At 44.7% G+C, this 19,020-nt stretch overlaps 2 protein-coding genes across 5 annotated transcripts; one reads left to right on the forward strand and one right to left on the reverse strand.

The window, feature by feature from the left end:
• The first annotated feature begins 3 nt into the window (after positions 1-3).
• rin1a (Ras and Rab interactor 1a) lies at positions 4-7,522 on the forward strand. 3 transcript variants are annotated; one of them, XM_021618818.2, is made up of 10 exons: positions 4-289; positions 1,644-1,838; positions 1,917-2,031; positions 2,146-2,218; positions 2,554-2,645; positions 2,793-3,842; positions 3,988-4,296; positions 4,403-4,534; positions 6,355-6,521; positions 6,723-7,522. In XM_021618818.2, the coding sequence occupies exons 2-10, from the start codon at positions 1,644-1,646 to the stop codon at positions 7,035-7,037; spliced, it is 2,448 nt and encodes an 815-aa protein (XP_021474493.2). In that variant the 5' UTR covers positions 4-289; the 3' UTR covers positions 7,038-7,522. The 3 variants fall into 3 exon arrangements, with proteins under 3 accessions (XP_021474493.2, XP_036789133.1, XP_036789132.1); XM_036933237.1 differs by lacking the exon at positions 4-289 and adding an exon at positions 298-393; XM_036933238.1 differs by having other exon boundaries at positions 6-289; positions 1,644-2,031; positions 2,293-2,645.
• Positions 6,523-16,613, reverse strand: LOC110534134 (dipeptidyl peptidase 3). 2 transcript variants are annotated; one of them, XM_021618819.2, is made up of 18 exons: positions 16,396-16,613; positions 15,513-15,849; positions 15,220-15,309; positions 14,994-15,131; positions 14,810-14,884; positions 14,638-14,728; positions 13,215-13,345; positions 12,951-13,081; positions 12,777-12,835; positions 12,488-12,682; positions 10,666-10,778; positions 10,458-10,550; positions 9,857-9,919; positions 9,497-9,621; positions 9,194-9,314; positions 8,856-9,035; positions 8,559-8,721; positions 6,523-8,381 (listed from the first exon to the last, which is right to left on the reverse strand). In XM_021618819.2, exons 1-18 carry the CDS (start codon positions 16,437-16,439, stop codon positions 8,239-8,241), a joined length of 2,292 nt encoding a protein of 763 aa, XP_021474494.2. In that variant the 5' UTR covers positions 16,440-16,613; the 3' UTR covers positions 6,523-8,238. The 2 variants fall into 2 exon arrangements, with proteins under 2 accessions (XP_021474494.2, XP_021474495.2); XM_021618820.2 differs by lacking the exon at positions 16,396-16,613 and adding an exon at positions 16,280-16,352.
• Between the last annotated feature and the right edge of the window lie 2,407 nt (positions 16,614-19,020).

Genomic DNA, 19,020 nt, shown 5'->3' on the forward strand with positions numbered 1-19,020 from the left:
GTATTTAGCCTTGGTCCCAGCCAGGTTTGTTTCTCTCCAAACTGAATGGAAAATATAAGGAAGACAGAGCAGAGGAATGCGAGGAACTTCTGAATCACAGCTACACAGAGAGATCTCTGCCTGGACAGTCCAGACAGCGCCAACATGGCATGTCAATAGATCTCGGTCTGTTACAGTTGTCTATACTTTAGACGTTTCTGTGGCATTTGGACATCCAGGGATTAAGTGGAATTTACAGCAGGCATATTCAGCATAACCTCTCACACGACAGGGGATCGGAAAGATTAAGGTACATTTTGTCATGTCGCCATTTATTTTAAAGTGTAAAATAAGAAACAGTTGAATCTTTGTTTGATTACTGAAATCACGAGACCTGTTACCGATTAACTGAAGGTATGTAAAAAGAGTACATATCACAGAAGTGACAGAGTTTTACAGAGTTTTACCTCTTACAGAGTTACCTCTTACAGAGTTACAGAACGCGTCAGTAAATACAACGTGTGGAGTACGTTGGAGGCCATTACCATGTCCACAAATATGATGGTGTAAATGTATTATTATCATAAAAAAAATGATACAAAATCAAAATGTTCTATTTACTGAAATAACCTTTGATTTCATGGTCTGTTATTACAATATAGTCGACGGTTAATTATGCCTATATTTTTCACCTGTGGTTCCCCAACATAAAAAAAATGGTATAACTCCAGTAATAAACCAATAATAAAAATGCTTGTTTGTTATTCCAACTTTATGTAGTTCTGGTGACATATTCAGGTCCTGTCAGGTCACAGTTGTTTTATTGTCAGTATTACAATAATTTCATGAGGTTCAAAAGTGGGCTCTGGTATAGGCTACTCATTCTGGACATTTTGTTGCATTATTATGAATTCAAATTGAAGATACTGCCTTACATTTTAGACTTGCACCTCTCAGTTGTTTCAAAGTTAGATTTGCATTTTCGCACACGGCTCAGTAGGTTTGGAGTGTTTTCAGTGCCTGTCTCTACCACCTCACCAAGTCTAGACTTGCCAAACTTCTAGCGGGAAGTTGGGCAGCCAGCATCACCACCCCTTCTCTCAAATATTGTGTTGGACTCAGGACTGTCTTATACAGCAGCAGCAAATCCCTGGAGGGAAGTTGGAGGAATAGACATCCTGTAATTTCCCATAATAACAGCCTGTGCATATAAACCACCTCTGTTAAAATATAGCCGCACCTTCTCACATTCAAAGGGTTTAACAAGCGAACACAAAATGATACTTCAGTCCTAGCAAGTTCACTGTTGATGGTAGGATCCTTAGGATATGCACACGTTACAACACCCTCGCAATTGTGGTGAGTCTTACTCTGATGACATACACCTTCCAGATTACTCTGAGGAAGTAATAGGGTGTGGGAGTTTCCCAAAATTATGGAGAAGTAGTGGTCAGCACGGAACACAGGGCACGTCATGACATGATGCCTGCTAGTGGCACCAGAAGGGAACAGGAAGAGTGCTGATTCCGAAGCATTGGTATGATGAAGAGCAGAATGGGAAGCATCATTGTGGCAACTTGTCCTTAAAGCCTAACCACATAACTGCATGGTGCATAGATACCATACAGTACCTGTGTGTGCATGCTGTACACTCTGTTCCACAGATGCAGGAGGACCCGGTGTATGATTTCCCTGAGCCGGTCGGGGAGCTGGTAGGAGAGAGGCGGGCTTGTCCTCAGCGTGGCTCCCTGAAGAACATCAGTGTGCTGGACCGTCTGCTTCTCACACACCCCGTCTGGCTGCAGCTGTCCATCAACTCTGCCACCGCTCTGCACATCCTACAGCGGGAGCCGCCTGGGGTGAGTCACGCACGCACACCGCACTGACGCGCACACACAAAACACAACCTAAGTGTGTATATCTCTGCCTTTCTGTAGACCTTTCTGGTGCGCAAGTCCAACACCTCGCAGAAGAAAGTGCTGTGTGTCAGGCTTGCAGACGACAGCGTTCCCTCCTTTGTCAAACAATTTGTCATCCGCGAAGTGGACTCCAGTGAGTGATGAAAAATAAGGCAGGGATGTTGTATCTACAGCCTGTTGATATGAATAACAAGGGCTTTTAACTAATGACCTTGTTCTTGCTCCTCCGTCTCCCTTCCATTCACAGCCTTCTCTTTGGAGAAAGCGGCTATCGGTTTCCCTGACCTCTTCCGGCTCATTGCCTTCTACTGTGTTAGCCGGTATGGGCCTTTTACTTGGCTTCACAGTTCAAAACTCAAAAGGCACTTGCACATCTGAGCTCTCTTTGTTGCAGGTGCATGGCAACAGTTGAATAAGATGAGAAAAAAGAAGAAACCCGCACACTGCTGTTTCCCGATGGCCTTGATGGCCGATACGTAAAGCTAAATAAAGAGCAGTGTTTCTTGGCTTCACTGTAGAATGGGTTTAGGGCATTTAGACAACTAATGTCAACCAGTGTTATCCATCTAGATCTGCATTATCTCTCATTATTGGTCCAAATCATAACCTACTAGAATTAGACCTGTTTATAAAACCCATGTGCTGTCTATTTCAGGGATGTGTTGCCCTTCCCACTGGAGCTCCCTGAGGCCATAGTCAAGGCTTCATCCCACAAACAGCTGGAGTCCATTTCACACATGGGCGTGGGTAGGTACCACAGAGTGGCTCAGAGGTCTGATCAACCAAGATGTTGGCAATCGTTGTAATGCTAGCTGCCATTGTGTACCGTACACCACTCGTCAAGGATAGCGTTGAGGAAGTATGCCGACACAGTTTTGCTTATTTTTCATTCAGAGTTCTGGAGTTCCCAGCTGAACTTCAGAGGTCCACGCAATGGGCCCCCACCAGTCGAGGCGGCACCGCTGCCCCCTAGCCCCACCCCTGAGGACTGTGCCACGCCCCAGGAAAGCCCCACCCTGTTCCAGGAGTTCTGCCCCATCCAAACACGCAGCCCCCGGGAGCTGAACTGTGGGGCAGCAGGCCAAGGGGCTCTCTGTTTCATCAACCCACTCTTCCTGCAATCCCATCCTGCACTGCACAAACGCCACCAGTTCAAGCGCAGCCTCAAGGTGCGTGTCTCGACTGAGAACTCTAGCCCTTTGTCCCCACCAGTTGCCCCTCCCCCTCCCCCACCTCTGCTGGCCAAGAAAAATATTAAGAGCAAGAAGGTCCAGCGGGCCAGTGGAGCAGTGGAAGCCAGAGTGGAGGGTGAGGGAGGGACAGCACCCGTCCAGGAGGACTCAGACTATTTGCAGCCATGCTTGGTTCTTCCAGTTCTTCCGCAGAAGACCAGGGTCACACCCACACTGTCTCCCACTGCAGAGGAGGACTACCATGTGCCATTAGGTCTCCTGCAGGGACTGGCCCAGGAAAAAGGAGGTGAGGAGGAGGTGGGTCTCCTGCTGGAGCAGAGGTATGCTCCCTCCCTGAGTGAGCTGGACAGCAGCAGTTCCCTCAGCAGCCTGGAGGAGGCAGAGGAGAGCTCAGAGCGAATTCCCCTCACCAGGGGTACCAGTAACCCCTCACCCCCATGCACCTTGCCCCCACGCCAGCCCGTCTCAGTCCTGCGCAAGCTGAGTGCAGTCTTCGTGTCCTTCTTCGTGCCAGAGAAGCGTGTGGCGAGGCTGGTGGAGGACCTGTCCCGTGACAGGAGGATTGCGTTTGGTGTCCTGGTGCAGGATTTCCTCAGGCAGCAGCGGGAGGCGATCAAGCCTCAGTGCCAGAGATCTAGCGTAGAGCTACTGCAGGGCATTCGCTTCTTCCTCTCCCAGGCCAAGACCTTCCTGCTGGACTGTGGAGACCTAGAACCCCCAATTGAGACCATGGTGCCTGATGATGAGAAAGGTACAGCAACATTGATCCCCAAACAGCAGGCATAAGTCAAATAAATAGTAAAAATATGCTCAGTAATTTTAAATACAACTATTGCTACCATGTTTCCCTCTACAGGTAATGACATGTGACCTCATGAATGTGTGTTTGTGTGCAGACCTGGTGCTGGAGAAAGCCATGTTCCGCTGTGTGCTGAAACCTCTGAAGGGACAGATAGACAGGACACTGCAAACTCTGCATGAGCGAGACGGTTCCACCCAGAGCATGGCAGAGAGCCTGGCTGTGGCCAGGGGAAAGACCCCGTTGGAGTGTTTTGGAGTGCGGGTGGGAGTGCCGGATGCTGCCGGTGTGGAGAAGGTGCGGCAGAAGTTAGCTCTCATGAGGCGGGCTTACTCGCCCATTGACAAGGTTGTGCTGCTACTGCAGGTCTGCAAGCTCATCTATAAAGCCATGACGGACAATTCAGGTGAGGGATTGTTTTATGAGAGAACATGGTAAAGAAATAAACCTTACAGAACCAACAGCTGCTATCCCTTCCATTCGTGGTAAAGTTGTCTTGTCTCCATGAGCAGGCAAGGAATTCGGTGCAGATGACTTCCTACCAGCCCTGTCCTATGTCATTGTACAGTGTAACATGCCAGAGCTGTCTGTGGAGGTGGAGTACATGATGGAGCTGCTGGAGTCATCGTGGCTGACAGGGGAGGGTAAGGCTGACAGAAAACGATCAAACCGTTAACCACAACTACAGTACCAGTCAAAAGTTTGGACACACCTACTCATTCCAGGGTTTTTCTACATTTTTTAAAACTATTTTCTATATTGTAGAATAATAGTGAAGACATCAAAACTATGAAATAACCCATGTAATCAGGGAAAGGGGATACCTGGTCAGTTGTACAACTTAATGCATTCAACTGAAATGTGTCTTCTGCATTTAACCCAACCCAGAGAGGTGCGGGGGGCTGCCATAATTGACATCCACGTCTTCGGCGCCCGGGGAACAGTGGGTTAACTGCCGACAGATTTTTACCTTGTCAGCTCAGGGATTCAATACAGCAATCTTTCAGTTACTGGCCCAACGCTCTAACCACATGTAGGAACCCCCAAAAAAGTTTAACAAATCAAATATATTTTATTCTTCAAAGTAGCCACCCTTTGCCTTGATGACAGCTTTGCACACTCTTGGCATTCTCTCAACCAGCTTCATGAGGTTACATGGAATACATTTCAATTAACAGGTGTGCCTTGTTCATTTGTGGAATTTCTTTCCTTCTTAATGTGTTTGAGCCAAACAGTTGTGTTGTGGTATACAGAAGATAGCCCTATTTGGTAAAAGACCAAGTCTATATTATGGCAAGAACAGCTCAAATAAGCGAAGAGAAACGAAAGTCCATCATGACTTTAAGACATGAATGTCAGTCAATCCAGAAAATTTCAAGAACTTTGAAAGTTTCTTCAAGTGCTATGATGAAACAGGCTCTCATGATAACCGCCACAAGAAAAGAAGACTCTAAGTTCCAGAGTTACCAGCCTCAGAAATTGCAGCCCAAATAAATGCTTCACAGAGTTCAAGTAACAGACACATCCCAACATCAACTGTTCAGAGAAGACTGCGTGAATCATGCCTTCACGGTCCATTTACTACAAATAACCACTGCTAAAGGACACCAATAATAAGAAGAGACGTGCTTGGGCCAAGAAACACAAGCAATGGACTTTAGACCTGTGGAAATCTGTCTTTTGGTCTGAGTCCAAATTTGGGATTTTTGGTTCCAACCGCCGTGTCTTTGTGAGACGCAGAGTAGGTGAACAGATGATCTCCGCATGTGTGGTTCCCACCGTGAAGCATGGGGGTGGTGGTGTGGGGGTGATTTGCTGGTGACACTGTCTGGGATTTATTTAGAATTTAAGGCACACTTAACCAGCATGGCTACCACAGCATTTTGCAGTGATACATCTCATCTGGTTTGCGCTTAGTGGGACTATTATTTGTTTTTCAACAGGACAATGACCCAACACATCTCCAGGCTGTGAAAGGGCTATTTGACCAAGGATATTGATGGAGTGCTGCATCAGATGACCTGGCCTCCACCATCACCCAACCTCAACCCAATTGTGATAGTTTGTGCTCAGCATATGTGGGAACTCCTTGTTCCCACATATGCTGAGCACAAACTATCACAATTCAAGGTGAAGCTGGTTGAGAGAATGCCAGGTGTGGGGAGCTGTTATCAAGGCAAAGAGTGGCTCATTTGAAGAATCTAAAATATAAACAAATCAAAATATATTTTAACACTTTTTTGGTTAATACATGATTCCATATGTGACATTTCATAGTTTTGATGTATTCAGGATTAGAAAATAGTACAAATAAAGAAAAACTTTTGAATGAGTAGGTAGGTGTGTCCAAACTTTTGACTGGTACTGTATATACACAAGTATTTATGCTTTAAATGTGAAATATTTCAAATAGTATATGATGCCAAATAGCCATCATAATCCAGTGTTGCAATGTTTGTACTAGGTGGGTACTACCTGACCAGTGTGTATGCCAGCCTGTGCCTGATCCAGAGCCTGCCTGAAGAAATGCCCTCTAGCGGGCTGACCCAGGGGGCCAGAGACTCCCTGAAAGACTGGAGCCGGCGCCGGAGCAGCCAGGCTCTGAGCCAGAAAAAAATACATGAGCAACTGGTACGACTCAAATGATTTATTAGCACCAATGCTGTATAGAATTACACACCTACCACTAACACTAAACAGAAACCAACACATACCTAAGGTATGTGGAATTATATGTGACAGTTGGAAATCCCTGTATCCCAAAGTGACCAGTAGGACTGCTTTGATGTGAACTGTTCTCATGGGAAACTTTATTTTAATTGTGTGTTGCAGAGGTTTGTCAAGGTTCTGTTTCAAGATGGAGAAAGCAGCTGGATAAAAACCCTGCAGTGGAGGGCAGGAGTTAGTGGGGAGGCCCTGACCCAGCTCTGTGCTGCTAAGTTTGGGGTGGACGACCCAGGACTGTTCAAGCTGTACTGGCGGAGTGAGGGGGAGATTCAAGCCCTCCCAGCCCAGGCCCAGATCCAGGACCTACAGGGCCAAGGCAGCAGTGGAACACCCCTCATATACCAGAAAGCCAAACAGGATGGACTCAAGACTTGCAAACTAACAAGAGAGGCGGCTGTGGACCTTGTGGAATCACCTTGAGTACCCAAGCGTTGTGAACGTTTTCTTAAACCCCACTCAACTGCAAGAAAGACTTGCTTCGTGCTTTATTCTTAAAATATGTTAAATGAACATTTGCCTGGGTGGATATTGCAAAGTACCTTAGACATTCTGTTTACCATTTTCCCTAAGTGTAAATTATAAACTGGTGGGTTCGAGCCCGGAATGCTGATTGGCTGACAGCCGTGGTATATCAGACCGTATACCACGTGTGTGACAAAAGTTATTTTTACTGCTCTAATTACGTTGGTAAACAGTTTATAATAGCAGTAAGGTACCTTGGGGGGTTTGTGATATATGGCCAATCTACCATGGCTAAGGGCTGTGTCCAGGCACTCCGCGATGCCCTTATTTCAATGTGTATCAGTTCATGCAGCTCATTACACAAGCTCCCCGAGATACCTTTAATAATGCATGAGAAACAAACTGAACAGACATTGATATTAAAATAACAAAAAATGACATTTTATTTTTGTACAGGCTGTTTCTTACCAACCTCACCAAGAGAATTTGCGGTACTGTCTACCCTTTCACAAATGCATTGCTTTTGACCATGTCACAGTAGTGCTTCAAGTGCCCTGGACACAAGGGACAAAGAACTTACCCAATGAGTAGCATTATTGGGAGGGACTTCTTTAAAAATAAAAATTGTAAATTTTCTCTAAGACAAACAGCAATTGAAATGTGTCGACATAAAAAGGTTAATATGGTGGTTTAGACTTGATTGACAGATTAGTTGATGGCGAACCGTGTATGGTTCCCTTGAGTCACTTTTCTTTTCTACACCCTGGCCTCGTTTCAAACTGACTCCAAGCTCCTACCACTAGGAACTTTTGAGTTCCTTCAGCTGTCAAATTTGCATGACATTGCTTACACCGTTCCTATCCTTCCTGATACCGTCAGAGGGAAATGAAGAACTGCATAACGATAAGGGCTTAATGTAGTTACAAACTGTGCCTCTGAGGGCGAAGAATGTCTCCAGGCATTCATTAATCACAGCCATAACCACCTGCGCATTCCACTCACGACTGATTTGTAAATTCATTTTGACAGTGCACCGAAAGATCAATTCCTATGACAAGTCCACACAGGCCGGGCGTGTCTCAGTCAGGAGCGGGCGTGGGCATGACGGCAGCATGTCTGGGTCTTAGCGCTGCTCTGGCTGTGTATCTGCACCGTTCACTCAGAACCAGCAGGGGGCATCCCTCTTGTTCAGCTCCAGCAGGTGGGCCTCCACCTCCTCGGCGTCGTCGGCAAACCGTTCTGTGAAAGAGCAGATCAGTCCAGCCGCGCTGCCCTGGTATTCCACGAGCTCCACACTGTCACCTGCATCAGACAAACACGCAACAAGAATTCCAAGGACACGTGTGTCAGTAGAATGGTTTAGGGTGATACATCGTCTTTCCGTGAAGGTTGACCACTTAGTAGGACGATGTTAAACATGAAGAGCTGTGCCATGTAAATGTGGATAACCCTCTTGGCATTAAGACAGGGAAGACTAACCTTTGACCCTTGTGTTGGCCTGAACAAACATCTTGCGAGCCTCTTTGCGCTGGAGAACCGTCTCCCGCAGGCACAGGAAGTTGTGAGAACCACCGTCGGACACGGCCGAGTAGCCCTCATACAGAGCTCTGCCTCCCTCCACATCGGCTGTGGACTTGAGGACCTGCAGGGACAAAAGACAATAATGGGTCAAAATGGAGACTTTGTTCAACTTTTATTGTGAATATTGACGGCTGATCATCTATCCCGGTAATCCCAGCCACGATCAAGACATTTCCAAGCCTTCTACAGCTGTACCTGTAGTTTGCATAGGAACCTCTCGATGGCACCCTTGCCCACAGTGTGGATCTTGCTGCGGTCCAGTGTTATAAGGGCATCTGGGCGCCCATCTTTTCCTGTGCTCTCCTTCAGGGTCACCAGCCCCTCGCCAGCCTCCAGGAGCACCCGCAGGATCACAAATCGAGCTTGCATGTGGGCCTGAGACAGAGAACAGGGGGTTTAGTTAAACACACAGCGGGGTAAGACACACACACAGGCAGTGGGGAAGATATTCAATGAGCTATAGAGTCAGAAAGCTAGCATGATCAAGTGAGGCTGATGTACTTCGTAAATGATTGAACTTTAGTGTAGCTGACCTGTCTCCAGCTCTTGCTCTCGGAGGTGTAGAACTCGAGTCCCAGCAGGCCAGCGCGCACCATGTTGAGCCAGTTGACGTACACCACCTCCTCTGCATCCTCGCCCTCATGGCCAAAGATACTGCAAACCCAGGGACAACATCCTCGTTACAGCGTCCTGACCCGCATGAGATCACCGTTAATACATTCGGCTTTTATATTAAAAATGTAGGTTTAGTGACTACAGAGCACGGCTAAACAGACCAGAGCACGGCTAAACAGAACAGAGCACGGCTAAACAGACCAGAGCACAGATTAACAGACCTGAGCACGTGTTTGTTGAGACAGAGGTAGAGCCCCACACACTCGGCCCTGCACTCTTCATAGGAGCAAGAAATGGTGGAGAATTTGCTGTCCCATGTTTCGTTGCCTTTGTACCAGGTGGTGATCTGAAGCACAGAAACCATACTTTACACCAATACTCACTTAAACCCCTTCATCGGCAACCAGACATTTTAACATTGGTCACGACCATCAGTCTTAAAACATATAGTTTACTGAACCACAACAATCCATTACGCTCTCTCAAAATCATTCTCTCTCGAGACCAAAGCGAAAGAATAAAGAAAATATACAGAAATAAATAAAAGTATGATCCCAAATGACTGAGGTATATAGGCTCACCTTTTCTCCAGTCTCAGGATTGCGAACATTATCTTGCTCGAAGTTGAAAGTTCCCTTCTCATCCTGTTCACATGACAACACATAAAAAAAAACACTAAATCAGTCACAAAGCACTGTGCATCCCCCGTTCAGAGACTACATGACTGTAAACACAATGGATTTTAAACCAGATGTTTTAACACACTAAATCAAATCAAATTTATTTATATAGCCCTTCGTACATCAGCTGATATCTCAAAGTGCTGTACAGAAACCCAGCCTAAAACCCCAAACAGCAAGCAATGCAGGTGTAGAAGCACGGTGGCTAGGAAAAACTCCCTAGAAAGGCCAAAACCTAGGAAGAAACCTAGAGAGGAACCAGGCTATGTGGGGTGGCCAGTCCTCTTCTGGCTGTGCCGGGTGGAGATTATAACAAAACATGGTCAAGATGTTCAGGGGCAATCCGTTCAAACAATAAAACAGTGGTGCCCCGCCACTGTTGTGGTGAACAGCTGGGTGTTTGAGCTGAAGACATGTAAACACTCAAATTCATAGAAAGGGCTATAGATGCCAGGACTGACCGTACAGGACATGAACATGAACGGAGATGGCTCTCTCTCACCTGGACAAAGAGCTTTCCACTGCCATGGCCCAGCAGCTCATGGAGGCCAACCTGCACCTCGAAAGAGGGCCCCTTCCACTTAATGTACACATCCTGAAAGAAACAGACAGAGCATTGAAGGAAAAAAAGATCTGATGGGCATAATTGTTATTTCAGTCTTAGTGGTTATTTGGTATGGCACGGATTTCATAGTTAGAAAGTTGATTACCTTGTCTTCTTCATCCAGGAAGGTGAGCTTGTCCTTCTGGGTAGCGTATGCCACAGCCAGAACATTACCCAGGGAGACATTCTTAAAGCCCTCTGACTGTCTGATATCGTCATCTAGACAAACAGACACACACTCGGAGATAACGGGGTAATTCCATGGTAACGGAATTAAACCCCCCCCCCCCCCAAATGATTGATATCAACGTTTAACAAACCATAAAAATATGCACTAGGACTTATTTGAAAGATGTACACAAAAAAATGTATCTCTCTCTCCCCCAGAAACACATTTACTGGAAAAAATGTGCAGGTGCAAAGTTCGGTAACAGAATGACGATGAAAACTCTTTTACACGACCACGTTTTCCAAAAACGGTTTAATTCCTACTCTGAATTAAGATCCCAAGATGTCTGCAGAAATAATGGGGTGTCAGCTATATGACAACTCGGGTTAAAACAAAAAAATATATTTTGGTTATCGAACTACAGTAAGTGAAGTGGATTTACACCCAGTAACAGAATTACGGTAACAGAATTGCATTATGGGTCACTGATCTGTACTATACAGAAATGCATAATTATGGATATAAATGTTATTCTCTTCATGGTGATGTCTCCTGAATATGTACAGAAAGAAAAAAGGTAGAAATACACAATGCCATCCTTTACATATGGGGATTATTCTACAGCCTGGCTATTATTCTAATGAGCTCCGCCCCAAACAAGACCAAACGTAGTTGGTTCGGACCCAATCTGAACCAATCATAGAGGTCTATGTTTCAGAAGTCTGGACAACACAGTACAGTAAAGTTCAGTACATTACATTGTACTCTACATTTCTTTACAGTACTCTTGTTTCGCTGTGCTGTCCAAAGTCGGGAAACATAGACGTCTTTGATTGGTGACTGGATCAAATCTGAACCAAATCACCGACGTCTTAAGGTTTGAGCCAAATCAAGGTCGGACCAAAAATGTATGTCTGTGGACGTGGTGAAAACAGGGCCAGGGCGGACTGACCAAATTTCAACTACTTTTAAAACGTCCATGTATGCTGGTTAAAGTAAACGAAATGAGAGGGGGCTCATGGGTAGATGTCAGTAAGAGCCAGGAGAGGTACTGTAACAATAACTGGAGAGAGAGAGAGAGAGAGAGAGTGAGGCAGTAGCAGGTGACCTAACTGTGGTTTGTGACTATGATTTCCCACTAGCCAATTCAGATGCAGTAATTCTGTTCCCAATTCGGTAACAGAATTTCGGGTTTGAATCACTAAATTCATAAAATATATTAGTAAAAACACTAATTGGTAGGTCTACCTTTACTTGTTACTTTGTGAACTTTCATTCAGAAATGAGAAAATATCTTAAAGATGTTGGTTTTTGGTAACGGAATGACAATGTTTCTCACAGAAGGCAAATCATTTCTCAAACTAAACGGAAGTGTCGATATTAGTTGTCAGGGGGTCTTTACTTCAACATGGTGGTTTGATGCATTTGCAATAACTTTTAAGACAATAATAACTTTTAACATCTCTGGTGGATGTTTTCTATGAACCCTTTTCATCTGTTTGACCACAAATCAAAGCCATCGTTTAAGTTTTAAGATGGAAAATGGCTGAAAAATGTATCCAAAAACATAGACTCGACATTCATTGGACATGCTCCTATAAACTTCACATATTGGTGCTTGTGGGTCCTTTTCACATGGAATTGACCGACATTAAGCCGAACTCATTAGAGATCCTTTCGAGACCCGAACGAACATGCGGTGTGGATCGGCCGTGTCAATATTAACCGAATAAAGAGTCAGTTCGGACGTGGCACTCACAGTTGGGAATGTTAATGCCCGCTGGAATGCCGCTGCCAGCGAACGTCAGCACGTCCAGGGAGGTGAAGTCAGGCAGGAGGAAGCGGTCCTTCTCAAAGTCTTTTGGCCATGGCAGCTCTGGCAGCAGCACCTCGGCTGAGCTCACCAGCTTAGCAAAGCGTTCGCTCATCGCCTTGTTCACCACGGCAACAAAACCTGAGGAAAGAGGAGACAAACCCCGATGCGATCACAAAAGAGTATTCAAAAACACGTAATGATAATAGGGGTTGCGTTGCCTCTTAATTTGTACCTTCAAACTCTCCCCTGGAACCAAAGGGATCCCTGTAGCTCTCGATAAAGCCAATATAACTAGGAGAGAAAGGAAAAGACAAACATCAAGTTGAGAAAAAAAACGACAGGGGAAGGAATTGTTTCTGTGATCCACAGACCAGAAGGCCAAATCTGGAAGGCAGCGCTTTCTCACCTCTCCACAATGGGCCCCTTGTCTTTGATCCAGAAACGAGAGCCTTCCTTGTGCGCCTCCACGGACCCAAAGGTGAAACTCCGCGAATATTCCTCCAGCATTCGCTTCTGGTTCTCATTGGCCGCGTGGTCCTACCATTAAAAAGGAAGACGGTTCGCATGGGACCAAACTTGACATGTTAAGACGCATTAGTAGTTTTGAGTCACGTACTTTCGTCGATAAGGGATAAACATACATTTTAATTAAAATACTGTTTGAACTGACCTTAGCTTTCTCCAGATTTTCGCTCACTTTCTTCATGAGGTGATCATAGTCTCCCCTGGAAACCGTGAAGACACGGTCCTCAAAGTCATATCTGCCGCACCTGGTCTCCCTCTCCCCATCCACTGCACAGTCTAGAGCAATGACAGAGAAAAATGGATTTAATAAAAGAGAGGACTCATTACTGACGTCAACCCTTTACACGTGTAGGAATTGGCCTGTATGGATAGGGCTAAATTGAGATGTTCCTTACAGAAGAAATATGAACTGCGTAAACATGGTAGCGATTTAAAAAAAAAGGGAACAGTTGAGATGATCAGAAAATGATTGGACCAACGTTGAGGACAACAGTTCACCTATCAAGACTGAATCCAAACATTGCACTTGATTTAATGGGCATTTTACATTTACTGTACCTCTCGCTGCATTTGTTGACAACGAAATCCGAAAATACATTCAGGAATAAAAGAGAATTCCTGGAAAATGTCGGGTTGGTGCAACATAAGACAACAAACAAATGACGAGGGGTTTGAGTGTGAGGACAAACTGGTGTCTCCAAGGGCCACACATATACACCTCTCCAAGGTGTGCACAGTTCCTAAGTAACTTCAATGCACTTATAAGTCTTTAAATATAAGGTGCTATTTTTGAGCTCTCCTAGGTGTGCCGTTGAGGAACTCGAGCAAGAACACTTGTAGTCGTTTGTTTGGAACACAACCCTGCATCTCCGCCATCACACAATTATCGTTGTTGTTAACACAATCCAGAAACAGCCCACTACAGAATCACAATCTGGGTCAGGTGGGCATCATTTGAACGCTTGTTCGATTGCCAACAAGACTAGCTAAGTTATAAAATACCATCTTACAGTGTTAAGCTTTCACGGGGCAATTCAGATAAACAGGGCGCAATTTTGGCGGGCATAGGAAATCGTCAAGCATGCGGTCAAGTGCGTGTTCCCTGATGAATTTTGTCTGTTGTGATGAAACAGGCTCATTCTGTTCAGAACAACCCAGGGTATGACGCCACATCATCTTGTAAACTGCACATCAAACGCAGTGATGAGTTTTACGATATGGAAATGTGACGTGCATTTTCTCGACTGACCGGTGTTTGGGTTTGCTTGCAATTCATCAAAGAGGTATTTATTTGAATCGCCAACGTCTCATCTTTCAAAATACATCGGGTCCTCTTAAAATGTACACCATTGCCCTCGCTCAGATCAACGATGTGCAAAAGTTGCCCGATTAGCGGGAGGGATGGGTGCAACTTCTGGTCGCATGCTGTTTTGGAGGATGCTTAAGTTCAGAACGACCGTCAGTCAAAACGCATACAGAGCTGTGAAGCTCAGAGCTTGAGCTCTGACATAATTTATAGCGCGTCTTTACTGGCATAGCTTTTAAAAAAAGGAAATAGTCACTCTCACCCTCCTGCACAGCAGACGCAAGGCGCACCTCATAGCAGCTCTTCCCTTCGGATTTCTTCTTGAACAATCGCGTGTTGTAGGCACTCAGGTTCTGTAAGGGAGACAACTCTTTAAATCCTGCAATCCGAACACGGACACAAAAGACAACAAACTTAAATACGCGAACAAACACCTTTGAGTCCAAGAATTTCTGAGCCAACTCGGCATCCTCCAAACAACAGTTCCCCGAGAAGTACGTGGTGATTCCCTGCGGACCAGAAACAAAGCGACATCATTATCAACAACTACAGTACATAGGATTTATTTAAGCAGACCAGGCAAACGTGAGGTGAGTGTTTGGCACCAGGAGGTCTTACCTTGTCCCCCAAGCCCAGCTGTTTCTGTTTGTCCTCAAGGGAGTAGAGGAGGGTGGAGCAGCTGTCCCACAGGGCCTCCATCTCACTGGGGCTGTCCTGGAAGGCCTGGCTCTGCCACACAAGGGCCTTCAGGTTCTCCTACGCCGCAATGTGTGGTTATTAGAGAACATAACCATTCCGTCAAGGCTTTTATAATTCAGACATTAAAAAAGTGAAGATTATCTACCTTGGGTAGGTTGGGAATGAACTTGGTGTCTCCAAATGACTTGTAGTTGCCCATGTTGGCATAGAGACCAGCAGCATAAACAAGAAAGGCCTGCCAAAAAAAACAATAGCTATTATTATCTCGAGTCAGGCTGAGACACAGAAGATGCATGTTATTACAACAGGCTCACTGTGCACCATCACCTGATAAATTGCTGAGCCTGTACCATCTGGGTGTGGTTAGACATTCCAATTCTACAGTGTATACATTGTTTGACTCATTCTTTCTCCAGGCTCTGTGGGTAGGTGCATTACCTGGTACTCCTCAGGACTGAGTCCAGCTGCAGTAGCCACATTCCCCAGCTGTGCTGGTGGCTGCTTGCGGAACAGCCTCTGTAAGAGAACGAAGATGGAGGCAGACTCGGGTGAGGTCTGTAGCAGCACAGCCAGTCCTCCGTACCAGGCAGACCTGGAGAGGTAGTGCGCATAGAGCTGTTCTCTAGGGGACAGCAGGCGAAACGCTTCAGTACAGTCCAGCGCGGAGATCCCAACGTCATTGGGGAGGTAATACTGAGAGTCCACCATGGTGAACAACTGTCTTGATGCTTGCGGCTTCCTTTTCAAAGCAACGCTCGCAGCTGAGAATGTGTAGCTAGATGTAAAAAAAAAAAATGCATGGTATTATTAGCATTAAGAAATAGTTGTAGTTGCATGGGTAGATTTACACACAGGTTACGTCTCAAGTCGTCAAGTGACACATTTCGAGCATCCTTCCTAGCGGCAACTAAAATACATTGCAATCAAAACTAACTAGACAGCTAGTATGTCGGTTACAGTAGGTGCCATCCATCTATCCTTTGGGAGCGAAAGCCAGGTTAGTTCGATTAAACTTTCCAGCAAACTAAGGTAGGGGACGCCCAAGTATATACAGTATACACTTAGAGAAATTGGTAACCACAAATAATTTCAATTATCTAACAGTAGCACATGGTAATAGACGGTAGCTAGCTATCGAACTATGTACAGGCTAACAGCTAGCTTCGCGTACCTATACCAAATATATTTTTTATAACTAACGTTACCTAGAAAAACCACGTGTGTTCGACAAGGCTAGCTACCAGTAGTCAGTCAGCTAGCTAATGCTTTGTGAGTCCCTGTGTAGCTTGCTACATTACAAAAAAAAAAATGGTGTAGCTACCTCTTCCAAATACGCAAGCCTTGAATCACGTTACAACGAAACATCCAGCAGTGATTGTGGTATATTTATTGATGGGACGATCGGTACCGGAGCTCCGATTACGTTTTCAAAGCACTAGTGATCCGACAACAATGTACAGTACTGATGCTCGTTTCAAAGTTACATTATCACCTGATCAATTAGGTCCAAAGCTCAGTTTGATCACGTGTTTATTTTCTTCAAACGCGAGATTTCACCGTGGTTCCGGTGCTTTGCTTTCACACACCGACCTCTACTGGGCACTTAATCATTTAGTTAGGATTCTTTCATAGGGTCCGTTGAACAGTTAGACAATGGGTGTTGGGCTCTCTAGGGACTACAACCAGGGATTGGGGTTGAATTAAGATTAAGGCATATTCATTTGAAAAATCGTTTTATGTGAAAATACACTTTCATCACATTGTTGTTCAAACAATTCGTATTAAACGTGTCTACATAAATGCCATACATTCACAATTTCTGAGAACAAAAAAAGAAGGGATTCACAGCAACAACAAAAAAGGGGAGCACAATGGAAGGTGCGAACCTGTACGGTAACCGATAGAATGCTATAGATTTGAGATATATTGTTGAAAACAATTATATATGAACATCAACCGCTGCTTTTCATTGCTGACCAGCAGATGTCACTAATGTCCATTGTGTTTAAAACTCTGCGTAATGAACCGTTTTTTGGCACAATTTGGTGAAAGCCCCAAAGGCTTCAGAAAGCCTCGGTTTCACATCACTAGGTAGCCTAATGGCTATAAACTTGATCTATTTGTGGACGAGTCTGAACGTCAAATTGCGAGCTCACTATCCTTCTTCGGTGGGGTTTAAAAGCAGTCGGCATCCAATGTAAATACTGCATTACCGCCACATACTGGACGGGGTTTTGAGCGAGGAAAAACATCATACAAAATACAAAAATAGACACATCCTGTTGTGGAAAAAAGTACCCATTAATCATACTTAAGTAGAACTAAAGATCTTAATATAAAATGACTAAAGTTAAAGTCACCCAGTAAAATCCTACTTGAGTATTTGGTTTTAAATATACTTAAGTATCAAAAGTAAATGTAATTGATAAAATATACTTAAGCGTCGAAAGGAAAATTATAAATACTTTCTAATTACTTATATTAAGCAAACTAAACGGCACAATTTTCTTGTTTTTTAAATTTACCGATAGCCAGGGGCACTCTTCAACCCTCAGACATAATTTACAAACGAAGCATGTGTTTAGTGACTCCGCCAGATCAGAGGCAGTAGGGATGATCAGGGATGTTCTCTCGATAGGTGTGTGAATTAGACCATTTTCCTGAAGAATTAAAAATGTAACGAGTACTTTTGGGTGTCAGGGAAAATGTATGGAGTAATTTTCATTTTCATCATTTTCTTTAGGAATGTAGTTAAGTAATAGTATTTATTTTTATTTCACCTTTATTTAACCAGGTAGGCTAGTTGAGAACACGTTCTCATTTACACCTGCAACCTGGCCGATATAAAGCAAAGCAGTTCGACACAAACAACAACACAGAGATACACATGGAATAAACGGCTGCACAGTAATGTCTCTTATCGATGGAGGTTATGATGACATCGTTTAGGACCTTGAGCGTGGCCATGACCAGATCTGAAACCAGATTGCATAGCGGAGAAGGTAGGGTGGGTTTCGAAATGGTCGGTTAGAAAGGCAGCGTAGGATATATATAGGTCTGTAGCAGTTTGGGTCTAGAGTGTCAAAAATATAAATAGTAAAGTAAAGTACAGATATCCCCGAAAACGACTTAAGTAGTACTTTCAAGTATTGTTACTTAAGGACACGTCACTGGACACATCAACAAACAAAACCCATCCCACTCCTTCAGTCACTCTCCAATCCAAAACAAGACCCTGTGAAGGAAGAACAGTTATCGACACGATTCCTTGCAAGACCTCGGCTGTGAGTGTGAAATCATGAAAACCCTCAAAAAATGTTCAGTCTGCTTGTGCTGTACAGTTTTTGACCATTGCAATAAATGATACCAAAAACAATAATAGCACTTACAGTTGATTAGGGCAGCAGACATTTGACGGACTGACTTGTTGGAAAGGTGGCACCCTATGATGGTGCCACGTTGAAAGTTACTTAGCTCTTCAGTAAGGCCATTCTACTGCCAAATGTTTGTCTATGGAGATTGCATGGCGGTATGTTCAATTGTATACACCTGTCAGAAACGGGTGTGGCTGAAATAGCTGAATCCACTAATTTGAAGGGGTGTCCACATACTTCTGTATATATGGTGTATAACCTCCGCTGGCATTCGATACTCATCCCATTTGCAAAAATATACTTGCCACATGACCAAATCTGTTTTACTTATGACACTGATTGGATTTATTATGCATAAGGCTCTTACAGGGTATCTCATAGACAACATTCTGTCTTGTAGAGGTCGTGAGAGGACACTTTCCTGATTCAAACAAACGCTATTTCCTGTCCGGGGGTGTCCTCGGAGTGGGCCACAGTGTCTCCTGACCCCTCCTGTCTCAGCCTCCAGTATTTATGCTGCAGTAGTTTATGTGTCGGGGGGCTAGGGTCAGTTTGTTATATCTGGAGTACTT

This window comes from Oncorhynchus mykiss, chromosome 10 (assembly GCF_013265735.2).
Source record: "Oncorhynchus mykiss isolate Arlee chromosome 10, USDA_OmykA_1.1, whole genome shotgun sequence".
Lineage (NCBI taxonomy): Eukaryota > Metazoa > Chordata > Actinopteri > Salmoniformes > Salmonidae > Oncorhynchus > Oncorhynchus mykiss.